Source organism: Hoplias malabaricus, chromosome X2 (assembly GCF_029633855.1).
Source record: "Hoplias malabaricus isolate fHopMal1 chromosome X2, fHopMal1.hap1, whole genome shotgun sequence".
NCBI classification, from domain to species: Eukaryota; Metazoa; Chordata; class Actinopteri; order Characiformes; family Erythrinidae; genus Hoplias; species Hoplias malabaricus.
The window spans coordinates 48,700,222-48,727,977 of record NC_089819.1 but is presented as its reverse complement, the minus strand read 5'-3'; the positions used below and the strand labels follow the sequence as shown (position 1 = coordinate 48,727,977).

Genomic DNA, 27,756 nt, shown 5'->3' with positions numbered 1-27,756 from the left:
CCGGTTTCCTCCCATGTTCAAAAAACACACGTAGGTGGATTGGTGACTCAAAAGTATCCGTAGCTGTGAGTGTGTTTATGTCGCCCTGTGAAGGACTGGTGCCACCTCTCCGGAGTGTTCCTGCCGTGCACCCAATGATTCCAGGTAGGTTTCGGACCCACCGCGACCCTGAACTGGATAAACGCTTACAGATAATGAATGTACTGAATAATAGCTTGACACTGAATAAAAGGCACTGTCCCAGAATTAACCAGAAGCTTTGAGGGCTGGGGAATATGACTGGGGAGTAAAACAAAAACAAATTCTGCCCAGATTTGGGAACAGGCGATCATAAAGGTAAGGGATGTTTTCAGATTCTTATTGTGCAGTAAAATACGTAGCAATTCAATCGCAATTCTGCCTCAACTGTAGTCAATAGTATTCCACCTGCACACAGGATCTCCCCCATCTCAGAATGCAAAGGAGAGGAGAGAGGGATACATTTCTTGTTTTAGACATGATGTGCCAGCACATCATTTTCATGCTGCTGTCATTGGACAGCTCAACATCCTTGGATGAGAAAATCAAATGCCAGTTGTGTTACATTAGCTAATCTGGCTAATGTAGAACTTTTGGTAGGGAAGAGGAAGGGACATCTTGGGAGGCTGAGGCTGTGACATAACTGCAGGTCAAGTTGTCCCACAGTTATCATTCTGACCTACAACATATCACATATATATATATATATAAAATTGTACTCACTGAGAACATAAAACCAAACCAAAAAAGCCCCAAAAACATGCATTATAGAATTTACCAGGAGAGGTAAATGTCTCACTGACCTCTTCTCAGGTAAAAATCAAATAACATCAGCTCTGCAATGACAAAACGTAGCTTTGAGCAGGCATTTTTTTGTATTCAGCTGAGAGGTTGTCTGAGGTGAAGGGTTGTCCCTAAAGTTTCATAAAAATTAGTTAGCCCAGTTCTATATTGGACACCTACTTATCCATCATTTCTGTTTCAGAGCAGGTACAGGGTTTAGCTGTCTCCATGCAAGGTCTTCCGGAGGATCCGGAGGCGGGACATGACCTCGTCCCAGTCCAGGTATGCCCCCTCCAGATGTCTTGGACTGCCCACCCGGGACAAGTAGCTCTTACGGCCATGCAGCAGGCGCCAGTTATCAAAGGTCACAAGGTCACCTGCACAGAGCAGACAATGACGTTTCAATTCAGTATCATATATATATACACCCAACAACCATAACATTTAAGCAATGTTGATTCTGTGTTCAATGAACATTTTATTAGTACTCTGCCCAGTAATATGTGGTAGATCATTGTTCATCTGTGGATGTGTGTGTGATCAACTGTCACGAAACCAAAGAAACCATTCCCCATTTTACTATATCACAGTATGATATAGGGCGGCATGGTTGTGCAGCAGGTAGTGTCGCAGTCACACAGCTCCAGGGACCTGGAGGTTGTGGGTTTGATTGCCGCTCCGGGTGACTGTCTGTAAAGAGTTCTCCCTGTGTCCACGTGGGTTTCCTCCGGGTGCCCCGGTTTTCTCCCACAGTCCAAAAATACACGTTGGTAGGTAGGTTGGAGACTCAAAAGTGTCTGTAGGTGTGAGTGTGTGTGTATTGCCCTGTGAAGGACTGGCGCCCCCTCCAGGGTGTATTCCCGCCTTGCGCCCAATGATTCCAGGTAGGCTCTGGAACCACCGCGACCCTGAACTGGATAAGCGCTTACAGATAATGAATGAATGAATGAACAATAATTTATCCTACACAAAAACTTCTGTAAAATATGCAATTAACAAACACTTAAACTGATTAAAAAAATTCTGCTTTTGACAGTATGAAAATTCATTAATTCATTCAATCGCCCATTCATTTCGGGTTCACGGTGGGTCCTACCTGGAGAGGGCGCCAGTCCTTCCCAGGGCAACACACACACACATTCACACCTATGGACACTTTCGCCAATCCACCTGCCAACGTGTTTTTCGACTGTGGGAGGAAACCCACGCGGACACAGGGAGAACACACTTAACACCTCACAGTCAGTCACCCGGAGCGGGGCTCGAACCCACAACCTCCAGGTCCCTGGAGCTGTGTGACTGAGACACTACCTGCTGCACCACCGTGCCACCCCAGTCTTAAAATTCAGCACTGTTAAAACAACTGGACAATTAAACAATTAAAACAGAATACAATTTTTTGGTTAACCACTGTAAGCAAAATTGATATCTGACTCACCAAGTTTCAATTTCACTAAAATATATGCATATGTGCAAATTTAGACATTTATTTCACCTCCGTGGCCGTAGATAAAAGTTTCATCTAGCCGAACTGAAAAGGCCTATAATACTCATCTGACCTTTTGTTTTGGCAGCTATTACTGTCAATGCTTCTCTGTTTTCCATTAAATATTGGCCCTTTAATCATTCAAATGGTGAAATGAACCGAAGCTTTTAAGTGTGCTGAAGTTTGTAACAAAAACAACACTGTGACAGATTGTGCATTACAAAGTTCAGTGTGTGTTACTGATCTGGAATCAGTATGTAGTAAATCCAGGGGCCAATAAGGGGGAATGATTGGTGCATTGTGCTGAAATATCTGACGGGGAGCAGGAAAAATTATTTCGAGAGCTGACCTGGCTCCATCCTGTAGGTGACCACGTTCTCTGGCTGGTTCATCAGTTCCACGAAGCTCTTCAAGGAGCAGTAGAATGGCTGGACCTGGTCCAGTGGCAGGTCCAGGACAGAGTCCCGTGTGGCATTGTTATAGTTTACTCTCGCCACACGGCCCTCACTGTCCACACTGTGCACAGAAAGATACAGACCATAAGATATGCCTTTAACTTAGATGCTTTAACAAGAGATGGCGCTGTTTTTACACAAATGCAGGTAGTGATTAGATGTATGTAGATGTAGTATGACACGGTAAAAAGGTATCAGATTCTCTTCTTCTACATTATTTCTACATTATACGAGTTTGTCTCACTCTATAATGTGGTTTTTGGACTGTACAGAGAAGTCGCAGTAGTCTGAGCCGGTGTCAGTGAAGTCCACTCGGAGGGAGGAAAGTGTGTTAAAGGCCTCAGGGTTCTCTCTCCTCAGTAGCTCAGCCATGTGAAAACCGTCCACAACTACACTCTCACCACCCTGCTCCGCTTGCTGCAGACAGTGCAGGAACTGGACCTGTAATATCACCCACAAACACACGAATGCTAAATACTGACATCACTACTCATGTAGTTTTGGTGTTATGTTTTAAATATTCAAGTATATTTACATCTTAAAGGCTAAGCACCACTTAATGGACCTCCATGAATATTTCACATTATTTTAGTTACTGACATATATAAGTATGAATTTAAATGAAAATAGCAGCTTAATTTGCTTTTAAACTGACAATTTTATTAAATTGACGGAAAAACCCGAGCTCGCTACGGAAATTCTTGAACGCGACCGTGACGTCACTGGTGGACAACAGCTGAACAACGCCACGGTAAAACACCGTTATGACTGACTGTTACGACAGTATCTAGCTAAATAACCAACATTATTCATGACAATAGCCTAGCAATAAGCTAAACTCAAATGTAGAGGTACCGTTATTCTTGTAAATGTGATCGAAGTCGAACTCGAATTCATCCGACACTATAAACCTCCGTAATGCAGCTACGTAGCCGAGTATAATCTGAGCCCCCGAGTTTAGCGAGTCAAGCTAACGTTAACTAACACCAACTAAAACAGGCGAAGTGAGTGTCCTTACCCTGTTTACCTCCATGTTACAGAGGCTCTTGAACACCTTTCGTTGGTGTCCTTACATGCCCATATTGTTGGAAAAGCGCCAGTGAAATGAGCTACAGATAACGGAGTGAGCGGATGGTCCTTTCCAAAGTGCCCGTTTAAAGTGGACAAATTTAGTCCATATTCTGGATATTTTGGGATCTTTGGGCCATTTGTGCACAGAACATTGAACACGGTACATTGAATGATTGCAGTCAAAAACAACACACATTTTCGTCATTTTGCATTAAATTAAGTGCAGCTTCTAGAGTTGTTGTCCACCATCTACGTCACAGGCAAGACGCCTATTAGAGTTTCTGAACACCGTAGGGGGGGGGGGGGGGGGGACCAACGGTCTTTTAAACCTTATTCCTTCAATTAGTAAGAAATAACATGTTTTCTGACTATTAATAAACACAAGTTAGGAACTCAAATTCCACTGTATTTATTTGTTTGACACTTTCATATCGCTGGTGCTTAGCCTTTAAAGGGTTTTGATGTTCAAAACATATTTTAGGGATATACACCCTCTCAGCACTGTGCTGTTCAGTGGTGGAACTATGTTCCATAAAGTGGAACAAGCCTTGATTTCAGAGGAAAATTCATATAAGCATATAAGTGTCCTCTTGCAAATAGTGTACAAACATTTACTAAATAGCCATTCATGATCGGATTTTTCTTAAGAAAAAAATCTTAATCTTAAAATAAACCTTGAGTATTTCTTACAAATGCTTAAAAATGCTCACTGTTAACTAGGTTGTACTTCAGTAAACATGACTGGCTCTATCTTTGGAGCAGATATTATGAGTAAACAGTGCTGTGTATTAAGCTGAAGGTGCTTTTAGGAGCTTTTCTTACTCATCCAATAAATGCCAACTAAATGTGGGCACTAGCAGGCACTACTGTTGTTTACTCTTTACACTTTTCACTGTTGCCCTGTTAGGCAGTTCAATGCAATGCTCAGGTTATGTAACTGGACCTGGATACGTGCTTATGCATGCATAACTCTGTGTCTGTGTGTGTGTGTGTGTGTGTGTTAGGTGGGGAGTTTGTACACTCACCCCAGGAGGACGGTGCAGAGCAGGATAGTCCGTGTGCAGACTCAGTTTTCCTGATGTATAAGCTACATTATTGGCCATGGGCTTGTCCTGCACTTGCCATGTGTGTCTGGAGAATTAAATTAAAAGCAAGGGTTTAGAACAGGTGTCTTCAGACCACTTAAAGTTTACTGCGTCTCTATGAATTGTAGCGTACAAAGTCATAAAATGCTTACAGTGTTCGTGTAGCCACATGAGAGAATTTAGAAAACCGTAAGAAATTGCTGAAATGGATGTAACAGACATTTCTGTTATGACTACACTTAAAGTCAGGCAGTTGAAGGCTGGAATTCCGTCTTGTGATTACTACCGTATAATTTGACCCTCAGCATGATGGACAAACTCAGACTGTATTAGGAGCAGTCTGTTGAGAACCTTGGAGTACCATAAGGAAGTCATTAAAATGGTAAATAAGAAATATGAATGGCTGTATGGCTCCAAAAACGTTGGCTACTTCTCACAATTAAGGTAATGTTGCTTTTTATCTGCTGTGCTGTTCTGATTATAAACAGCTGTGGATGATTATGCACGCAACTACTCTTGCTTATGGAGGTCAGACACAGTGTCTTAAGTGCAAGCAACGTGAGTGAGTGATATGGCAGTGTGGCATGACGTATAAAAAAACTATGTCTGCACCAAAAGCTTCTAGTCAGTCCATTAAGTTTGAAAGCAAATCAAGAACTGACCAGCTGAAGACCTCACTTGAAATTGGTAAGTATCCAATACACGCTGTTTAACCAGTGTGTCTAAAAAGAACTACATGTCAGAAATAAATGTAGGGCATCCATCAAAAATGGCTGGTCACGTTTTGCACTGAGCCTTCTCAGAGGATTATAATGGGACCGTCCTGATTTGTGTGTTATCACTGGCATTGCTTGCAGCTTGCACATATTGTAATATTTTCAGGGTAACAAATTCTATGGTACTGTTGTATGTTACTGATTGTATACATCATGAAACCCCTTTCATATGTTCTGTTTAAGTAACCAGAAAATGCCATTTCCATCTCTTTTTGAAGTCCCACAGAAGTACTTTTCTTCATTTAGAAACCTAGCACTAAACTCAGTTTTTAGCTTCATAGATAAGTGAGCTATTGAACATTTATTAACTTTAAGCCGCACCTATAACCTAACAAACCACTGTAAAAATCCTTGAAGCAAAACCTAAGTTGGTCTCTCTTCTGGTAAAGATGAGAGACATAAGGGAAGAGAGAGTGAAGTCAGTAAAATACTTGACTGTTTCACGTTAGAGAAAGTCCAGACATGTCCTGGACTCTCCACCTGTTTTGCCATTGCTACCTCTCTCTGCAGTGGCTTGACAGCTGTTGAACGTTTGGTAACCAGTTCTGTGGGGCCAGAGGTTCAGGTATCATCTGAGGCTACTCTCCAGCCTGTGAGACACTGCCTCTCCTGCTTTCAGTTCAGCTGACAGTTACAGCCTGTAATGATGTCTGGAGGACATTAACGCAGTCTATAAGTGAAGCTAACAGTACATTTCAAGTGTTTCTGCTTCATCTCAATTGCTCTTACTCAGCTACTTCCAACTTCTTAATATGTTTTCTGTCATTTTTCTATATCTTGGGTCCTACCTTTGTTCTTTAGTTTAAGGAGAGGTCAGAGGCAGCAGGATTCATTTATGTGCAAGTGAATGTTGTTTGATTTGGCTCTGATTTATTCCATAAAATCAAGTTAACTACATTTGCCCTGTGAGTCATCTTTACAACACAAACTCCTTGGAAAAAACACTCGTTGGCTGAGTTTTCAATGTTGCTTCACACTAAACTGACACATCCGGTATTTGGAGGACTGGGGAATGTGTGCAGAAAAGGCAACAAACAGTAACATTAAAATTGTTTTTCCCCTAAGACTCCTTTAGAAACTGAAGCTCTTTACCCATAGAACGTGAGCCGGAGGTACCCAATCCTCTGACTGAGCCGAGCCACCTGACCCTGCTCCACTGGCGCCCCTTTCAAATAGACGATGCCGACACGCCTCAGAGTAATGAGCCACTCCAGAGCAGCCTTATCGTTCAGGAGGACCTCCTCAAAGTCTAGTGTGGGGATCTGCAGACTTGAATCCCAGAAATCTCGTTCTGAAACAACACAGAAACACAAATGCATCTCACTGCTATGATAATCAAAGTTACTTTTACCTAATCAATGGAGTCCTAGTTGTGTGTGAGCATGGAACTAATAACAGTACACATGAACACCCCCCCCCCCCCCACCATCATTAATTTATAAGTAAAAGCACCTTTATAGAGTTTAAAATAAAAATATTAAGCTCTATATGAAAAAGCATTAGAGAATGCAATCCAAGGCTGAGCTGCTTTTTACTCCTTTGATAGACACTTAAAGTAGATGCTTTGCAGTAACGTATTTATTGAATAATAAATAACGTGTTTAATGAAATTCTTGTATTGCAGTGTACTCCTACACACAGCATACATCTTAAAGAGCATGGTGGGAGCAACAAGGGACAGTGGTATTACACATATGAGATCTGTATTACAATAAATTAGTTACATAAATAAATAATTAAATTAAATTTAAGTGATTTAAAAATTATTCTTCCAGTTGAATTTAAAGGGAGGAACGTTATATGGCTGATAGACTATGAAAAATGCAGTTCCAGTTCTTTGTGCAGGCACATATGCCTGTGTTGAGAAATCATTTGGAAACTATGCACCGACAACTAAAAGGCAGCTTCAGTAAAAACACGTGTTTGGGGATGTAAAAAAATACATACTGCAGGAGTTTGAGGAGTGTGTCTGACATTTTCACTCCAGCCAGCGAGTGGTATTTTGGGTCCTACAAACATTTTATCGACTGTAATATGATTGGAAATATCATTACACTTAATGTTCTGGACCGTTCATAACACTTCAACCTGGTGGAGCTGTGTTTCCGTCATAAAAAGCAGCCAAAACAGTTATGTTTAAAGATACAGCACAAGTTCTTTTCTTTTTTTTATGAGAAGTAACATGAAGTAAACTGTGAAACATACAATAAGCTGTAGCCAAAGCCTCTGACTGGTTTGTACACCACTGGGAAAAAAGGCCACTCTTTATTTATTTAACTTCTGGTAAAATGGTCATATTCAATTTAGTCCTTCAGTTTACTTTCAGTTCATTCATGTGGAATTCAGGTTTTTCAGTTTTCCAAAACCTATTTTTCTGTTTAGTCTGTCATGTTTCAGTCTTTTTCAACTTTAATAGGGATGGAAAATGTGAACGGTCTAAACTCTTCTTATCTGTGATAAGACAAATCTCTGGTCCTTTCCTGTAGAAACTGTCCCTCTGTCTGTCTCTGACTGTCTGTATCTTTTGTGTCTGGCCAGAGAGACGAGTGTGATAACTACACACAGCAGACATGAGCTAAAATAACACACATAATGGAAATTTGGACACATCCCAGTTTGCAAGTCATTTTTACTTAATTGAGAGCGTGTGTGTGTGTGTGTGTTGAAGAGAAGAGCCAGAACATGGTGGTCAGACTGTGTGTGAGAGCAGCGGCAGTAGTGTGTGGTTCAGGATGGACGTATGTGGAAAAAACCCCAGCAGATATTTCAGTTGGCTCTTCTAACTGTTTCCACCACTCTGTGTGTGTGTGTGTGAGAGAGAGAGAGAGAGAAATAGACTGAGACACTGAGACAGCACGAAAGAGAGCAATCAGACTAACTTTAGATTTATGCCTTGTTGCTTCACTCTGTTAATGCTGGCAGTTTGGACATTTTTGACTGTTTTCCTTTTTCATAAGCACACCTCTTGCCATGATAATTTTCTTGTAAACATCATTAGAGGCCTGTTTATAACAAGAGTAGAGACCAGATCTCATCCAGGATACTTCCAGAGTAACAGATGTAAACATGTACCCAGGAGTACACCCTAAAAACACTTTTTCAAAAGTAAAAGGAACAGTTCTATACAGAAAAGTGGACAAGTGGTTTTCAGGGAACTTGGCTTGTAACCAGAAGGTTGCTGGTTAAATCCTCAGAGCCGTCATGACCGAAGTGCCCTTGAGCAAGGCACCTAATCCCCAACTGTTCCCCAACTGCTCTGGGCTTGTGTGCTCACTGCCCACTAGTGTTTACTAGTGTGTGTGTAAACATGTGTTTCACAGCATGGTTTGGGTCAAATGCGGAGAACAAGTTCTTCTGTGTGCAAGCACAGTGGCCAATACCTTGATTCTAATTATAATTGTTATTTACGACAATGGGAAACCTGCTGTGAATATCTTTTGCAAAGATGCTTTGTAAGTAAAGACAAAGTTAAAATGTGCTAATGTGATATGTTTTACTTAGATGTAAATCATGGAATTTGATATGTGCTAAGATTTTATGCTGCAATACACCCAGGAAGTATGCAGAATGTCATACTTCTCAATAATCCAATAATTCACAAGTGGCATGCAGTGGTTCCCATCTCAGAATTCACTTCCACAAGACATTTAAAAAAACAAAACAAAAAAAATAAAACATGTTTTTTGAAAACCACTCAGACTTATGTTTTATAGTAGATTCTTTCCAGTAGTAGGATAATTCTTTCAGCCATGTGTTCAAATATGGTCCATTTGTATCGTTCCAGAACACACTAATCAGTGGCGATTGCTCTAAGACTGCAAGGGAAGCTCAGCTTCCCCTAAAATGTCAAAAAATAAGTGATCAAATATATATTATTGTGTGTACATGTCATTGAATAAATATGCACTACAACGCGCTCAACTTTTGTTCAGAATCAGCTTCTTATCACTGGTAAAGACGCGGCTTTCCTCTCAATCATTCCCGTAGCTTCACAGTGTTTTAAAGTTCAATAGCGAAGCAGCGAAGTGCAGCGAAACGAGACGAGCCATTGGATAAATGCGGGGCTTTGTCCCGCCCATCGGACGCTCAGAGTCTCTGGGGGTCTATGGGGCAGTGGGCTGGCCTCGGCTGGCCCGGACGCTCAGCTTCTGCATGATGATTGGATGATCTGTCTAAGGCTGAATCCCTTTCAGCGAATCAGCGATCCTTTGGTGTAAAGATCCGTGGGAGCACAGGCGGACACACTTCACATGGGCCAAGGCCGTTTAAGCAGCCTAGCTCTGCTGGCCATTGAGAGGACACTAGTCAAGGGTAGAATTTACGTATAAATAAACCGACATATTTTATGATGTAGGCCGAAATTGAGCTTCCCCTCCTTGAAAGACCAGCATCCACCACTGACACTAATCATATGTTTAACATAATTAAACAGGAGTCTAACAGTTTGCCTTCGTTTTGCACGAGTAGCAGGGCCTCTGAAAAAAAGAACACTTACAAAATTAAATAAATCCCCATTTTTTTCTACATATAGCAGAAATGCATAGGGAAGCTTTTGGTAATTTCCTGTAGGTACAAATATTAAGCATGAAGACTACACATATTGCACTAGTGTAGATTAGCAAGTGATCCCTGCATTTGTGGTATTATGTGAAAATACATCATGATAATTTTAAAGAGAATACTGTCAGCTGTTAATACACATTATGTAAACATTTATGGTGTATAATAACAGAAAAAGGGCTCAAAATCAATACAGTATAGAACAAATGTTTAAAAATAAATACATTCATTAAAAATATGAATATGAAGTTTGAGTTTATTGCGGTCAGAAAACAGAACCTTGCATCTCAATTTTTTGTCATTATTTATTATGTCACATAATCAGAAAATGCCAATTGCCATCTCCCTGAAACACACTTTAATAGTCTCACAATAATGATCACATATCCATGTCCATTATAGTGATCTATACAGAGAATCTTTTTGGAATAGCAGGTGATATATATATGAGAGAGCGAGAGAGCGCGAGAGAGAGGGAGCACAAGTGGTCCCAGGGTAAGAAGGTTCAGACGGTGCTACTCTGTAAAACTCTTATTGCCATGTAATGTCACTCAGGATTCTCTCTCACACCGACACACATTTGCAGCTAGGATTTCCTGGCAGAGCCCACTGTGGCCTCTGAGCCAGGCAATATTCTCACTTTCACATAGTTTCCAGCTGGTCTTCAGAGATATAATACATCACTGAATCTGAAAGATCATTACTGCCCTTTAACTCATATTACAAAAAAAGTGAGAGACAGGAAAGTGTACGCACCATTTGTTAACAGCTTTTTATTTCTTTCAATATGTTATTAGGTTTTTATAGCCATTTTATGAACCTGTGTTTTTTTATTGTGAGAAACAAATGATAATTTGGTATGTGTCAAAAATTAACTGAAACTAAAATAAAAATAAAAGTCCATTTCCAATGAGGGATAAACCTGTAAATCCATATTCATTCTCAGTTCCTGTGTTGGTTAGTGTACATGCCTAATACAAGTATAGAAAATGTAAAAAGTCCTTTACAGAGGCTTTTCATGTTCTTTTTGCTGGATTTCCCATGTTTTTTTCTGCTGCAGTAATGTGGTTGGAAGCTCAGGTTGCTGGCAGCTGTACATAGTTCTTGTCAAACTGAGCTCCTACTGAGATGTTTCAAAGCAGCCAACACAAGTGCAGTGTGTTCATGATGGAAAACGGAATTCCATTAAAAACAATTACCGCAATTAATTTCCTCATGCACTTTGTACACAAAAGTCCAGAAGTAAGTCAATTTAGTCAATTCAAGCTCACGTTCTAAGAATTTGAGTAAACTCTAGTGGTTTCACAATGCAGCAATGTACCCTGAAGGGTCAGTTTTCACAGAGTCTTTGGAAAATGTAATTGTCTTTAACTTTTATATGTGCCGCCTTTACAGAGCAATGGTGTCCTTTCCATTTACTGTGCTGTGCCTCCATTTGAAGGGCTAGCTGAGGTGTAATCTTATTTCATATTATTTTCCACAGGTGATTAAGCTGACATACAGGCAAAACAAAGACAACACATTAAGTAGAGCAAGCAAAGACCTGCCCTTCTAACCCCCTAGGATTGTTCATAATCATTCTATGGTCATTAGACACTATCTGAAAATCTGAGTCATTAGTACGATAAAGATCTTTATTGTCGAGCAGTGTTTTTTCCAGCCTGCGTGTAACTCAGCAGCAGATATCATCACCATGAAAGGTTTATCACCAAATCTCGGTTTAGCTGTTGGAAGTTCCTATTGTCTCCACTGCCAGACATTGCACAGAATCATACACAGACACACAATGTAGTGTGCCTGTGGATATACATGACATGATTACAAACACTGCTGTATATGTAAGAGATTTTGGTGCAAACAGAACAAAGTTAGGTCCCGTGCTCAAAGATGAGGCTAAGCATTGGCTAAAATCATTTTAATTTTTTAAGGGTCACAATATGCAAATAACCCTAATCCACAGCCAAAAAAGGCATTTTGTCTCTAATGAAACTGTGATTTCCGAAAGCCACAGACAAATTCTTAACATTAACTGTCTATGCTGCATTTCATTCATGCACAATTCATAAAGTCACAGAACAAGTACCAATTTTTGTGTAATAAATCACGAGCTGCTCTTTCAGAAATCAAATGTCAGCGGCTTGCATCTCTAAGCAGCAAATTACTAGCCTTCTTGGACGTACCAGACTGTTTTCATGTTCGCTAATACTCAGCAAACCTCTACTGTCTCATTTTACATTAAGTGGTAATAAGAGTTCTAAAGAGGTTTCCAGGAGACGTTTTGCTTCCCACACAACCCAAAGACAGTAGTAGGTTAGCTGTCGTAACAGAACATTAGCTAACTAACAGCTGAAGATGCCATTGAGATGCCTTTGGCTTCACTTTAAACAAATACAAAAACAAACACCAAGTCTTTGTTTAGATACTCAACTCAGACAGCAGGTACAAAGGGCAAAAGCCCTTTCTGGAAAAGACAAATGCCACATCGCTGCCTGGGACAGAAAGCATTAGGAGACGCATGACTGACTCCGGAATAATTTATCTCTGGCAGACAGCTTAAAAGGGGTTTACGAGGGAGATGCCTTAACAAGGGCCAGAGGCTGACCTCATGGGCTATGTGCTTGTTTACGAACAAGGTTGGAAACATGCACCTTTGGGTTATGAGCTTAGAAGCATGTGTTTAGGATACAGCCTACAGCAGGACAAGCTCGGTGAAAGAGATTTTGTTGCCTGTGTTTACAACCATGCATAACTGGAATTGTTTGTTACCATTTACAGAGGATTCTTTAAATGCTTCTACAACAAATGAGGGGTATTTTTAAAGGCATGGATGAATCTGGAGCCATGTTATACTTAATTATAAAGCCTCAAATCTCCATTTGCTGTACTTTACAAATTTGCAACTCTTTCGTAACACTCAATAAATTACAATAACAATGTATAAAATGTGTATCATCCAGTGGCGAAACCTACAGAGGCCTATTCTTTGATTTGACCTGAAAATATGCAACTGCTTTTTCATTTTTGATTAAATTAAACACAGTCAGTTTTGAAATAAATGTCTTCTTTAGGGGGCTAATTAATATCCAATCTGAATATTTCCGGATAGATACAGCTATTGCAGAGTTCTGACACTGGAAAGGACTTCAGGCACTGGACAAAACCTTACACGTTACATTAACTACAAAACACATCCAAGACATTACAGAGTCATTGACCAACCAGATTTTGATTTACAATAGTTTGTACTGATTTTCTTTACAAAAATAAAAGTGGCAATCAAGTCTGATACATTCATACATTGTCTATAAGCTCTTATCCAGTTCAGGGTCGCGTTGGGTCCAGAGCCTACCTGGAATCATTGGGCACAAGGTGGGAACATTGGGAAAGTCGCCAATCCACCAACCAACATGTGTTTTTGGACTGTGGGAGGAAACCGGAGCACCCGGAGGAAACCCACCAACCCACCACCCGGAGGAAATACACCAACTCCTCACAGACAGTCACCCGGAGCGGGAATCGAACCCACAACCTCCAGTTCTCTGGAGCTGTGTGACTGCGACACTACCTGCTGCACCACCGTGCTGCCCGAAACTAATATATATATATATATATATATATATATATATATATATATATATATATATATATATATATATATATATATATATATATATATATATATATATATATATATATATATATATATATATATATATACACAGAATCTATATCACAATATATATATATACAGAATCTATATCACAGATTAAGGATTAAGAATAACAGATTCTTTGTTTTAGACATTCTAGGTATTTAAAAAAAGGTTTATGTCCGTGTTGCTCATGATTTCTTGCTGATTTTAAATTTAAATTTTTTTTAAGCCTCATTCACAGTAAACCAATGAAGCTACAGAACACCAGCAATTCTGTTCTGGCTTGACTCACTCAGGTCATGTGACGCCATGCTGTGATTTCAGAGCCGTTAGCCCTAAGTACAGACGCATGTGGGTTTTGAGCAGAGCTCATCAGAGTGCTCTCTTTCAGTTCTCTAAATCTCTATTCCATATGGCAGGAAGCGGAGAGACAATTTCCACTTAGGAGTGGATGTTTAAGATACATTGGATATGTCTCCTTCAGCCTTGGGCTTGACTGTTTAGAAACAGCAGCCACATTTTACTGCTCTGCTGACAACAGTTATTACTCCTGAATAAATCTATTCATACATCAAAATAATTTACTATGAATAAAAATGTAAGCTTCTAATTATAATACTAAACTAGATTTCTCAGTCAATTCACCCTGGAAAGAAGTCTTGGAAAGTACAAATAAAACTACATATTCAAATCATTAGGGCAGGCTCTGAGCAGGCCTGGTCTGTTTGAATGAGATGAAAGAAATACCCACAAAAATCCAGCACCGATTCATGATAGCAGGATGTTAGGAAATGCATTGGCTCTGACTAAAATCTCGCTTTTAAAAAGGTATATTTACTGAGGGAATTTATTACATGTCTTGACATTCATTTCTACACAGATACGTAACTATTATCTGGGAAGACACAGGAGACTTAATCCAGTCCTGAAGACTTGCATCCCACCCAAAAGCTAAACTGATTCCAGATATTTTTCCTCCCTTTTCTTAACAGGGGAAGGAATTTTTCAGCATGGACCTAAGGAAGGTCTAATTAAATCCAGAATGCAGGCGAGCTGCAAGAGAGGCCGCACATGTTCCAGCTCTCATCTGGGTAAAGTGCTCCCAGTGCTCCTGAGCTGGCAGGACACCCAAGAACAAAACTCCAAACACTGAAGCATCCAACAAAACACACTGAACCTGGACCTCAAACAATTCATTCTAGAGTCTATAGTGTTACCAATATGCACATAGACATTTTTAAAACAAATGAAGCAATAGTTGCATTGTTCTGTTTGCCCACGTGCCCTTGATAACAAAGTGCTATGACAGGTTATGATTAAACAAAAGGAATCATTTTTATGACCTGTTCAGGGTCCAAGAAAAGATGAAAGTAATAATAGTTCTCAGAGAAATAGAATAAATTAATAAGCACACTGGCATTTCTATCACTGAAAAGGATAAACATCCAGTAAACATATTTATCAGAGGCAGAACTGGTTAGTGAGTAAGTGTTCTTTTATCAAACTATCCTCAATTATTCATAAAAAGGATGAGAATAGCGAGCAAATTTCCTGGGAACTATACAAGATCTTGAGCAGGTGAATCGACATGTCAGTCTTAACATGATTTTGACTCTGGCTTGTGATCATATTTAGCCCCATCAAATTTAATTACTGTACATTCATTCATTCATTATCTGTAACCCTTATCCAGTTCATCATCTCATTTGGGCGCAAGGCAGGAATACACCCTGGAGGGGGCACTAGTCCTTCACGGGGCAACACACACTCACACATTCACTCACACACTCACACCTACGGACACTTTTGAGTCGCCAATCCACCTACCAACGTGTGTTTTTGGACTCTCTCAGTAATAATATATGGTAGAGGTACATTATTGTCACAAAAGGTACAAACTGTGTAAATGTATCTTTAAAAAGGTACAACAGTGGTTTATAGTCAACTTGTGTTCCTTAAAGGGACAAACCATTGTTATCTCCAGAAGGATCCATTAATATTTGTAAGATTTAATTATAGAACTGTTTAAAATAAAAAATAATAAATGACATTTCTAACGTGCTTTTCAATAACACAAAGACACAAATCACAGCAGGAATAACAGCATGCGTCAGCCTGAGATAGGCTTCAGGAAACACAGTGGATATAGGCAACAGAAAACAGGTATGTTTTAAGGTTGGTATAATGATAGAGAGGTAGAATGTTGAATTTCTCAAAGGAGGGAGTTCCAAAGGTGTGGAGCAAGTCTGGAGAAGGCTCAATCACCAAGACTTGCAGGTTGGAAGGAGGGATGTTTGGTCCAGGAGATGAATCTACAGGTGATTCATGATTTTTAAAATCTACAGTTATGACAACATAGGGTTTAATTATGCTCCCTAACTAAAAGGTACTAAACATGTGCCCTTAAGGTACCGCTACACAGTTTTTCTGACAGTCTAAAATTCACCTGTAATAGGGCATGTATCAAACGAGTTAGAGAAACTCACCTGGCAGTGTGACACTGATAGCGCAGAGTAAAAAACACTGTAATTAGAGGATTATTTAGCAAATTATATGCTATAAAGCAGGCCTCGTCTGCAACAAGAAGTGCTAGTTTTTACAATAAGAATGACTCACCATTAAGGAAGAGCTCCTCTTGTCTTGCCTGTCTTGCCTCAGGTGAGAAACACCTTTTCTTCAGCCAGTCAGCCTCAAACTCACTTCTGTGTTGATCTGGCCATGTCACAGAAACCTACACAGGTAAATTTAACACATTTATAACAGTTTTAAGTAAACTCAATATTCTGTTGTTTTTCTAGTCATGTGTTATCCTTTGAACAAGCAGAATTAGAACTGGATGAATTTCCACCAAGCTTTTCTCTATTAAAGCGCTCAGGAAGGAAGTATTTACCGTTCAGGTTTAAGGTTGTTTTGTTTCCAAACAGGTAATTAAGGCTTTCATTTATTACCACAGGCAATTCATAAAGCTTTTATAAAGGCTCAGACAAGTGCTCAGCCCAGAGCTTAACTAACACAAAATAAAGGGAGTGTGTACCACAAAAGAAAAAACACACATAGAATGGGAACTGCTCTCTTTGCAAGGTTAAGGGAATCCACTTGACTTTGTGCTCACAGGTATTATGCTTTGTCTCTAAATATGTGAGATTTGAGCTGGAGTTTGCTGGAAAATCATCAGCTGTGGTGCGCTAAACCACAATGCCTGTTAGCACACAGGTGTTGAATAAATGTACTGTATATGTACCATTGGGGGTACCACCACAGTGACAGTTTGTCTGAGGGTGTATGTCATCATAACTTTGTTCTTTAATAGGCTTAGATGGACGTATTGAGTAATGGTTGTTTATTGAAGCCCTAGTGGTGTGGCAGTGTAATTGCAGAGCAACACAGGCACCAATGCAGAAGTATAAAGGCTCACAGTGATGTTAGCTCTGCGTCGAATCAATGCAGAAGTGTAAATTGGCTTTTACCGAGCATCAACAGCTAGAGAACAAGATCATTAGAGAAACAATTTGGCCACTTTAAGCTTGTGCTTTAACAGATGAACCTAAACATTCAATAAACATTTTAATCACACTTATTTGTATGTGAATGTATTGTGACTGGTTTAAAGACAACATTTATTCTCTACTCCTACCTTGTTGTTGTCTGTGAGCACTTGGCCCACTCCGGTGTGCACATCAAGGTCAGTGAGTAGAAGACTCCGAGCCTGTGCTGAATGCAGGGTACACAGAGGGCACTGGCAGTTATCCCTAAGCCAGGTGAATGGATATAAACTACAACTTCCATCATCCCACTCCACCTGCAGCAGTTTCTCATGGTCCAGTGCCCTTGCCTGCCTCACTCCAACACTTCCACCAACAGCAGGGAGAGGAGCAGCTGCAAGTGTCTGATGACCAAAACGATGCACCGTAGCTGGCCTGGACACACAACTTGCTCCTTTTAGCATCTGGAGAGCCCCCCTGGAGGCAGTGCGTGCTAGACTGGACAACATCCTGGACCTGGAGAACCTGTAGTGTGGTGAGTAGCAGTGTGAAGCAAACTGTCTTTCTGGTGACACATAAAAAAGTGGTTACATAAATACTTTGCAGCCATATTTATTATGACCATATACATTTATGACACCTTTGGAACAAGATGTAATCTGTATATTTCCTGCATCAGAATGTTACTCATTTGAGGAAACAACTGACCCAGCTGATAAGAGTTCATGTTTGTGAAGTAGACTTCTGCCAAAAGATAAAGTTATCAAAATAAGCCAAAAGTCAAATGATAACATGACACTACTGCGTGTGAAACTGGGCAGCGCACTGGCACAACAGGTGGTGTACCTATCAGACAGCTTCAGGGTTCTGGGGTTGTGGGTTTGACCCCTGCCTCAGGTGACTGCTTGTGAGGGTTTTGGGGTGTTCCCTCACAGTCCTAAAACCCTGGCTGGCAGGTGGATTAGTTATTCAAAACTGCACTGATGTGAGTGTGCAAGTGACTGTGTGAGCTTGTGATGCTCTGAGATGGACTGGCTCTCCCATCCAGAGTGTGTTCCTGTCTCGTGTCCAGTGATACCAGGTAGGCTTTCGACTCACCATGACCCTGAACAGGATAAAGTGGTTGCAGTGATTTTACGAATGAATGAATGTATAAAAGAACGAACGAGTGTGATCGCTTGTAAAAGTTTCGATGAGCTCAGGGCGGCACGGTGGCGCAGCAGGTAGTGTCGCAGTCACACAGCTCCAGGGGCCTGGAGGTTGTGGGTTTGATTCCCGCTCCGGGTGACTGTCCGTGAGGAGTTTGGTGTGTTCTCCCTGTGTCCGCGTGGGTTTCCTCCGGGTGCTCCGGTTTCCTCCCACAGTCCAAAAACACACGTTGGTAGGTGGATTGGCGACTCAAAAGTGACCGTAGGTGCGAGTGTGTGTGTGTGTTGCCCTGTAAAGGACTGGCGCCCCCTCCAGGGTGTGTTCCTGCCTTGCGCCCAATAATTCCAGGTAGGCTCTGGCCCCACGGTGACCCTGAATTGAATAAGCGCTTAGAGATAATGGATGGATGGATTAATGAGCTCAGATCAGATAACACATATCACCATTAGCCCTAAATATACCAGTCACTTCACACCAAGACATATGCTCCATCAACATCATCAGTAGCCAAATGTAAAGCAGACATAGTCCACACATGTTTGCACAACTTTAATTAAAAATGTGACATTGGCTTGATCCACATTGCATTTTTATCCACAACTACTGCTTATTAAATATTTCCCCATCACATTAAAACATGCAAATAAATAAAGTGTGACAAAGACAGCTCTGGATTACTCCTCCCCGTCGAGGACATGTTCAGCTGTTTTCTTTTTGCCTAGAGGCGGTGTTCTGATGAGTTGTGCTACCTTGTCAAAATGTGCTGCCAGAGTGTACTTTGATATGTACAGATGCTTAAATAAAACAGTATGTGAGACTCTGTTAAGCTATATGTAGTGTATCAGAAAACGCTGCCTACAGAAGTATAAGTAGGAGATATGCACAGCCTAAATCCCCTTATTAAAGAAATGATAATTACGGTGATAAGAAATGCTTTTATAGTTTTTTTTTTCGCCGTGTACAGTTTTGGAACATTAAAGCATATAATAACAGTAAACAAAGATTATGTAATGCAGCGGAGAAAAACAGATTTATCACGTAAAACTAGATCTGAGCATGCGCAGAGCTGCCACACTTTGACATGCGACTGTATATGGGTCCAGTACCAAATCTGTGACCACGGCTACACCAGCGCCATGACGTCACTCTGACGTTGGAGCGCAGATGGATGCCCGCGGCTGCATGAATGGCGCGCGCCCAGAAGTGGGTGAAAGGTGACAGCCCCTCCCTCCTCTCAGTAAGAATCTGAATCAGGGGTTAGTTGAGCGCTTCTGTTTTAAAGGTCTTAATCCTTCATTTTATGTGTCAAACCACTGTAGCCATGCGTTGTGACGCGGATGAGCGTAATGTAAATAGTAAAATATGTTTTTTTTAGTTATTTATATAGAAGCTAACCGGTTAGCCTCCTGACACTAAGAGAGCTCTGGGTGTCTGTGAGAGAGCGAGACAGAGTAAACAATAACACCGAGGACTAAAATCAGCTTGTGTTCTGCGTGTGCGCTCGGTCAGCGCTCCATGAACGGGTAAAGAGAGGATAAAAAAGGCTGTACACAGTGTGTGCAGAGAGGCGAACTTACCGGCGGCACTGCAGAGAGCTGGAGGTGGTGTTATTGGTACCGAGCGCTTACAATCGAAAGGAGCGGAACAGCGGAGTGTGAGAAGCTGAGAGAGGAAGTAGGGGAAAGGTCACAGCGCCGTGGCCTCAAAAATGAAAGGTTACAGTCAGTGTGCGCTCTGCCTCTCACTGAAAGTGAAACGTTGGTCATGTCGAGGCCATTATTAAACGTGTCCCTTTAAGACAAATCCACTCAAAGTCTCCATTCGGTCAAAATGTGCCCCTAAAACCCAATATCTGTTCATCACAATTTATATGTAAATGTTATGTCCAAGAAAATAAAAATCACCTAATGCCATAAAATGGCATAGTGTACGCTACACCGTTATTTAGCACTAATGCAGCTGTGAATAGAATAAAATAGGAATTTGTGATTTGTTAATTACATTAAGGCTTTGTTTAATTGTTAAGTTACGAAGAAAAGATTTCCAAATTGTTGTCACTGACCAAATGGACAGTATTTTGTAAATATAATAAAATGTATAGTCTGATGTCTGCCACACTCCCCAAAATAATTTGGAACTAATTTAAGAAAAAGTGAATTACAAAAATGACTGTAATTTTATGCAAAAGCACAATAACACTATTTTAAAAATATCTTGTTTTATTTAAACTACTTTATTGTCATTATGTCTTGCAAACATTCAGTGTTTTGGGTAGCTGCAGTGTTGTAATTCACATGAAGTGACTAGTCTTTATATAGCTGTGCCAAGCCAGTGACCTTTTATTTTGGTATAATGTAATGGTTTCATATTTTATTTCAGTTTGCTTAGAAGATAACAGCATGGTCGGTTGTCTCTCTCTCTCTCTCTCTCTCTCTCTCTCTCTCTCTCTCTCTCTCTCTCTCTCTCTCTCTCTCATGTCTCACTGTGACCACTAACAAGTTCTATTTCCACATTTGCCCTACAACACATTTATGGGGGAAACACCCAGTCTTTCCAGGGAAAGGGAGAACAACTCTTTAGCAGCTGTTATGATGACTGCATTCCCATGTTCTGATCTGATGCATGTGCACCTGTGTGAGCTTACAGAAAGGCACAGTTGCAGCTGCTTTCTCTTCGTGTCTCTCTATGAAATCCCACATTTTCATGTATGCATCATAAACTGATTTGCAAAAGTGCTGCTGTGAAATCCCTGTCTGTCGTTCGTTCTCTAATTTAATACGTCTTCTCAGGCTTTGGCTGTAATCTCTTTTCTTTGAAGGAACTGGTTGTTCTGAGAAGCTTGACGTGTGTTAGAGATTTTACAGAGGAAACACAAATGTGTAGTTTTTAAAGTGCTCAAATAAGGGGAGGGGAGCGGAATTCAGGGGGCAGTTTTGAGCAGTTTGAAATAAACTATGACTGGTCACACTGAAAGTTTAATGCTGATGAGTTAGAATGAGATCTCTAGGTTTTTTGAAATTATGTTTCATTCATTCATTATCTGTAACCCTTATCCAGTTCAGGGTCACGGTGGGTCCAGAGCCTACCTGGAATCATTGGGCGCAAGGCGGGAATACACCCTGGAGGGGGCGCCAGTCCTTCACAGGGCAACACACACTCTCGCATATTCACTCACACACTCACACCTACGGACACTTTTGAGTCGCCGATCCACCTACCAACGTGTGTTTTTGGACTGTGGGAGGAAACCGGAGCACCCGGAGGAAACCCACGCGGACACGGGGAGAACACAACAACTCCTCACAGACAGTCACCCGGAGCGGGAATCGAACCCACAACCTCCAGGTCCCTGTGTGACTGCAACACTACCTGCTGCACCACCATGCCGCCCAATTATGTTTCAGATTTGTGAAATTATAATAATTGTGAAGATGTAGACAAAGTCACTCAGAGTAGTTTGATGTCTATCTGTCAATCACTGTCTCGGTCTCTTTTAATCTGACATAAAAGACTTAATTGAAAGAGCATTCAGAAAGTGTCCACGAGAGAGAGAGAGAGAGAGAGAGAGAGAGAGAGAGCGCCGACCATGCTGTTATCTTCTAAGCGAACTGAAATAAAATATGAAACCATTACATTATACCAAAATAAAAGTGGCTGGTCACTGGCTTGGCACAGCTATATAAAGACTAGTTTCTTCATGTGAAGTAACTGAAGAGAATGTTAAGATTGGGAAAGTGTTTGTGTGTATGTTTGAGCTTGTACAACATTTCTGACCCTTGCACTGATATTTTCACAATCAGAAATCCGTGTGTGCTTTTTATGATCCTGGATTCCTCCCACGTTCTCTCTGTTTGTCTCATTTAAAAACAATGTACGGTGTTTCCAACATCAAAAAAAATATGCAAACCTTTGTCGTTAAAGATTTTTTATTACAAGTGGAACAAACCAAAACTCTCAGGAATGCAGCTCCACATGTTAAAATGTCTGAAGTCCAATATTCCTGCCCGCAGTTATCTTTGGTCTTTCTGAGGACACGTCACCCTCAGCCTCTTTCCCTCACAACATCTCTGAGAATAATAATTACAAGAATATATTCTTACTGCAACATTTCATTATATGAATAACATACAATGAAGCTCTACCCCACCCCATAAAATATATACTCACTCACAGTATAACAAACACATGTCCCATGGAAAAGAAATATACGTCCTTACAAATATAGTTTTGCCTCTTTTTCCATTAATAATAATAATAATAATGATCATGATGATGATGATGCATGCTGTTGTACATAGTATATTTTAAGCAGTATGTTTCAGGAGGAGAGTCAGACTGAATGATCTAACTACATTGTTCATGAGTGCTAAGACTGCAGACAGAGTTTTTAATTGTGCATTTAATTCTTTATATTGCTACACTGGATTTACTTGACTCAACAGCGCACACTCTTCTACCTGAATGAAATGTCACATATGTCACATATACATTTGTTTTTTAAATAATTGCACAGATATAACTGCTATTTGTAATTTTGGCATTCATTGCACTGATGACATACACATTTATAGACATAATAGATCAAGTATAACCAAAGAATATTCTTCTTTTATTCTCTATTTATTTTGTGTGAAACATTCACTGTAGCAAATAAACTGCTTTTGTGCTCATTCATAAAGAAATTAATTTGTTAGATTGTTTTACTCATAGGCTGCAAAACTATCTTCCATTCAAGGTACAGCAACTGGCAGATGCTCTCATTCAGTATGAGTTCTCATTCATTCATTCATTATCTGTATCCGCTTATCGAGTTTAGGGTCATGGTGGGTCCAGAGCCTACCTGGAATCATTGGGCGCAAGGCGGGAATACACCCTGGAGGGGGCGCTAGTCCTTCACAGGGCAACACACACAGTCACTCACACACTCACACCTACGAACACTTTTGAGTCGCCAATCCACCTACCAACGTGTGTTTCTGGACCGGAGCACCCGGAGGAAACCCACGCAGACACAGGGAGAACACACCAACTCCTCACAGACAGTCACCCAGTGCGGGAATCTAACCCACAACCTCCAGGTCCCTGGAGCTGTGCAACTGCGACACCACCTGCTGCGCCACCGTGCCGCCCAGTATGAGTTCTCTTTCATTCTAATTATGATACTGTAACTAATGCACAGAGGGAGTCTTGCTCAGTTACTCACTCTAACACTTTCCAGAAATCTACAGAAGGATGATGTCATGACATTAGGTCTCAGCGGGTTTTTAATCAGGAGTTGGAGAACAGAGAAACAGAGTCAACTGTGTTATCAGAAAGGACAATGATAACATTACCCTGCAGTTCTTTAGACTTCAGACTAGGGTTCTGTTCCTCTAAAGAACATTAGGACGAATCAGTAAATATCCCCTGAGACTACGTTATTAATTCTTTATTCACAATTAAACTGTAAGTCATACTGATTAAGACCAGATGCTGTAAATGTAATGCAAGTTAACACTCCCCAATATTAATTGTCAGCAAATGTTAGATGAACAATCATATATAAGTTAAACAAATATAACCTTAGTAAGAATGACCACAGAAGCAGCTGTGTAGAAAACTAAAAATATAAATGCATCACATTGCCTTCATATTTCGAGTTCTCTCAGCATTTTTATAGCATTGGTATTTCAAAACATGCACCATAAAACTATGCTCTGTTCCTGTCTGTTTTCCAGGGTGTTGCAGAGCATAAACATTCAAGTACTGTACATTACTCCCATTACTGTTCCCACATGATGAAAAATGCCTGGACTCCTTTCTGCACCAAGGTGTTCAGACACTGGCTGCAATTTTTCTGTACCAATGACTCAGCACAAAGAGCTAAATGTCTGAGGCCTGGACAGTGTGTGTTCACTATAGTTGTCCACTGCAGATCATCCATGATATGTCTTGTCTGCCTGTGGCAGTGGACTGAAAATTGCACAAAACAGCTGCATTCACTTTGGCCAAATACCAGAGAAGTACAGCTGATACAAACACATTTCTCAGAGCCCCAATAATGAAATGTACCACATCAGCAAAGATACTGCTAAACATAAGCAAACCAGAAGATAATAAATATACAGCACCCCTAACATGGTTGTTTTTAATAAGGCGTGTTATAATGTGTCCACAAGAAAATATATAGAGGCCACAAAAAAGTGAAGCACAGAGAAATCCATTTCATTGGAGCCATTATGACTTCCTGAAAAAGCAATGAAATGAGTGATTTATATTAAACTTTATGTGGAATGACACATAAAGACATCACTGGCATAGAGTCACTGGCATACAGAAAGGTACAAATATACCCGAAGGCTACAAATTATGTTGTTCCCACAACATATTAAGCAGTTGCCTCCAATTACACAATGTGTGGCTATGACAAACTGAGGACACAAGATTTTATATATTCTCATGGCCATAGTGTCCTCATTATATAATGCCATTGCCTTAAAATATCTCATGGCCACAGTATTGTATCATTTTGTGGTCTCAATATGTCATTTAGTGGCCACGTTTTTTTTAAAAAAAACAAATGAAAACCCACCATGTCGCCTTAGGGGTTCAGAATACTGATGTGTTATATTTTATTCACTACAACAGCCTGGAGCTGATAGAAAATCACAGGTCTGCAAAAATTTGGACACTTTTTCAAACGTTCATCTTCCTCTGGTTGATATATATCTGCATATTTTAAAACATAATTGCTGTTTATTTGTTGAATTGAATGCATTGAAATAATAATATAAAACGTGCCTTGTGCAAATGTGCAAAATGTTTATGTTTTATTTACTTTCTTCTCCCCACACCGTTAAATTTAACAAATACTTATGAGTTATGCACTGACATTTGCCGCAGAATGCCCTGTTTCTGGAGTGTACACATTCTTATATTAGCTCCGATGAACACTCTTTTCCATTCTCCAGGTTTGCCAGATCCAAATATAATGTTTATGTAAACGCTGTCCATCAATAATCAGAAACGTTTATCATTTTCTTCACTGCATGTTCAGACTAGCCTTGGAGGTAAAATAAACCTGGAAACCCTGCCTTCATCACCGCGACCCTGAAAATTATTAAGCTGCTAAGAAGACGATGATGATGATGATGATGACCCTGCCTTTGTATTTCGCAGCCCATCAGGTGATAACCATTAATTATACATTGAAATGTACGCAAACGTCATTTTACAAACGTTTTCTAAACTTCTGCACATTTGTGTCAACGTTAAAGAGGAATGCAACAGAAAAACACATGCAACGCCCCTTAAAACCCATGCGCGTGCATGTGTGTGCACGCCTCCCCTGTCCATTTCCCCATGGGTTGCCAGGTCCAGCAAAAAAGAGAAACCTTCAACCACACAAACTGGTAACCCATCTCCACTCTCTTTAACTCTCTCTCTCTCTCCCTCTCTCTCTCTCTCCCTCTCTCTCTCTCTCTCTCTCTCTCTCTTTCTCTTTCTCTCTCTCACACACACACACTCTCTCTCTCTCTCCTCATCAGCTTTTCAGATACTCGTTTTTCAGGCGGCTAAGGCGTGCGCCGTGGCTGCGCACAACGAGTGCAAGCAGCTCGTGTCGGTCAGCGAGCATGCTAGCTGCATCCCGCGTCTGCCGCAGCAGGTCTCGCGCGTGCGCCGCCATTCCTGCAAAGTCCTCGTTGCGCTCGCGCTCGCGCTCTCCCTCGCGGTCGTTCTCGCGGCTCTGCGAGAACTTGCCCTCAAGCTCTAGAAGCGCGCGCTCCGAGGCAGCGAATGCCTCGGAAATGTGCGTTGTCTCGCGCCGCAGGTAGAGCGCGTAGCTCTGCTCTCCATCCAGATCCAGCGCCACGCCGCGCGCGATCGCCTCAAGTACGCGCGCCGCGTCCTCTGCCTGCCGCCGCACCAAGGTGAAGTCCTCGCGCACCGCTGCATCCCCGTACTCGTCCTCACCGCACGGGGGCCGCTCGTCCTTCACGCGGAACAGCATCTGGCAGTGCTCGGGGTCGTCGTTGTCCTCGTAGTTCCCGTCGGGCACGAAGTAGTGGTGAAACGTGCCATTGGACATCTCCGGGTGAAGGGGTCCCGTGAACAGCGCGCTGGTACACACCACCGCCCACGCGCTCAGCAGCAGCGCCGCGCGCAGCACCATACTGAAACATGAATCAGATTCAACACAGTTTAAACCTGTTCACCTTCCCTGTCTGGAGCGAGTTTAACTTCAGCTACTAAAATCCTGCTTCAGTCTTCGGTTCAAAAGGTAGAACATTGTGTTCTCACCGTGGGTTCCAACCTTCCAAACTAGTGTTCTAACCTTGTGCAACCTTCCAAACTAGTGTTCTAACCTTGTGCAACCTTCCAAACTAGTGTTCTAACCTTGTGCAACCTTCCAAACTAGTGTTCTAACCGTGTCCTGTTTAACCCTCTATAGTAGCTTTCTAACCTTCAAGCATTGTTTTCTTCAAATATAGGTGCTACATAAGGTTCTTTGAGCGATGCCATAAAAGAAGCACTTTTGGTTCCATAAAGAACCATGTTTGTTTTAGAAATGTGTGAGTATGAAGAACCTTAAAATGTTTAAAACCCCATCACTCTGTCTTAAGGTCCTTTACCCATTTAAACGTATCATCAAAAATATTTTTTGAACCAAAAGTGGGCATCTTTCAAAGAAACCTTGGTAGCACCTGTATTTTTAAGTGTTCTGTTCTAACTCTGCGATCTTATCTAAAGTTACACTAGTACGGTGTCTTACTTACTTCATTCTCCACCGACTTTTGCGCGTGCTTTCCTCCTGTTTCTGCCCTTTTTCCACCAGAGCACTGACCTTTACGCGCACATGCCCCGCAGCGTCCTGGGTGACTCTGCGTGTTCCCCTCTGTTTCTCCACAGAGGAACAGTCCTCTCTTCGGTCAGATTTCTATGCACACACACAGAACGTTTCATATCCACGCGCGAAAAGGGCGCGCGCCAAAATCCGCACGAACCGCGCCTCCGCACGAGCACAAAAACTCGCGCACTGCACACAATAAGCTGCCCTGAAAACACGGTGCACTGCGATGGACTCCCTCCTGGAGTATGTGCGTGCGCGCCTGTATGTGTGTGCGTGTGTGCGTGTGTGTGTGTGTGTGTCTACCCAACATCTGGCCACGGCTCTAATGATAGCCCGGCTCCCTCTCTCAAATTACAAACCCTCGTCACTGCTGCACTTACAAGGCAAAACACACCGCTGGCGGGAGTCA

At 41.2% G+C, this 27,756-nt stretch overlaps 2 protein-coding genes across 2 annotated transcripts; both read right to left on the bottom strand.

Annotated features, from left to right (window-relative positions):
* Nucleotides 1-26: 26 nt before the first annotated feature.
* Nucleotides 27-20,174, bottom strand: LOC136676332 (gamma-butyrobetaine dioxygenase-like). Its single transcript, XM_066653249.1, has 8 exons — nt 20,095-20,174; nt 17,521-17,933; nt 16,503-16,617; nt 6,767-6,965; nt 4,839-4,944; nt 2,987-3,183; nt 2,637-2,803; nt 27-1,178 (listed from the first exon to the last, which is right to left on the bottom strand). Exons 2-8 carry the CDS (start codon nt 17,875-17,877, stop codon nt 1,018-1,020), a joined length of 1,302 nt encoding a protein of 433 aa, XP_066509346.1. The 5' UTR covers nt 17,878-17,933; nt 20,095-20,174; the 3' UTR covers nt 27-1,017.
* A 5,865-nt stretch (nt 20,175-26,039) lies between these two features.
* On the bottom strand, nt 26,040-27,427 carry LOC136677410 (fin bud initiation factor-like). Its single transcript, XM_066654930.1, has 2 exons — nt 27,274-27,427; nt 26,040-26,670 (listed from the first exon to the last, which is right to left on the bottom strand). Exons 1-2 carry the CDS (start codon nt 27,276-27,278, stop codon nt 26,040-26,042), a joined length of 636 nt encoding a protein of 211 aa, XP_066511027.1. The 5' UTR covers nt 27,279-27,427.
* Between the last annotated feature and the right edge of the window lie 329 nt (nt 27,428-27,756).

Bases quoted from the DNA above. Each gene is read 5' to 3' on its own strand.
- LOC136676332 (XM_066653249.1), bottom strand. From the start codon at position 17,877: ATGTTGTCCAGTCTAGCACGCACTGCCTCCAGGGGGGCTCTCCAGATG. The intron at 4,945-6,766 runs GTAAAGAGCTTC...TTAATTCTCCAG, and splicing joins CTCCGGCTCACGTTCTATGG to ACACACATGGCAAGTGCAGG. The intron at 3,184-4,838 runs GTGAGTGTACAA...GTGATATTACAG, and splicing joins CTCTGCACCGTCCTCCTGGG to GTCCAGTTCCTGCACTGTCT.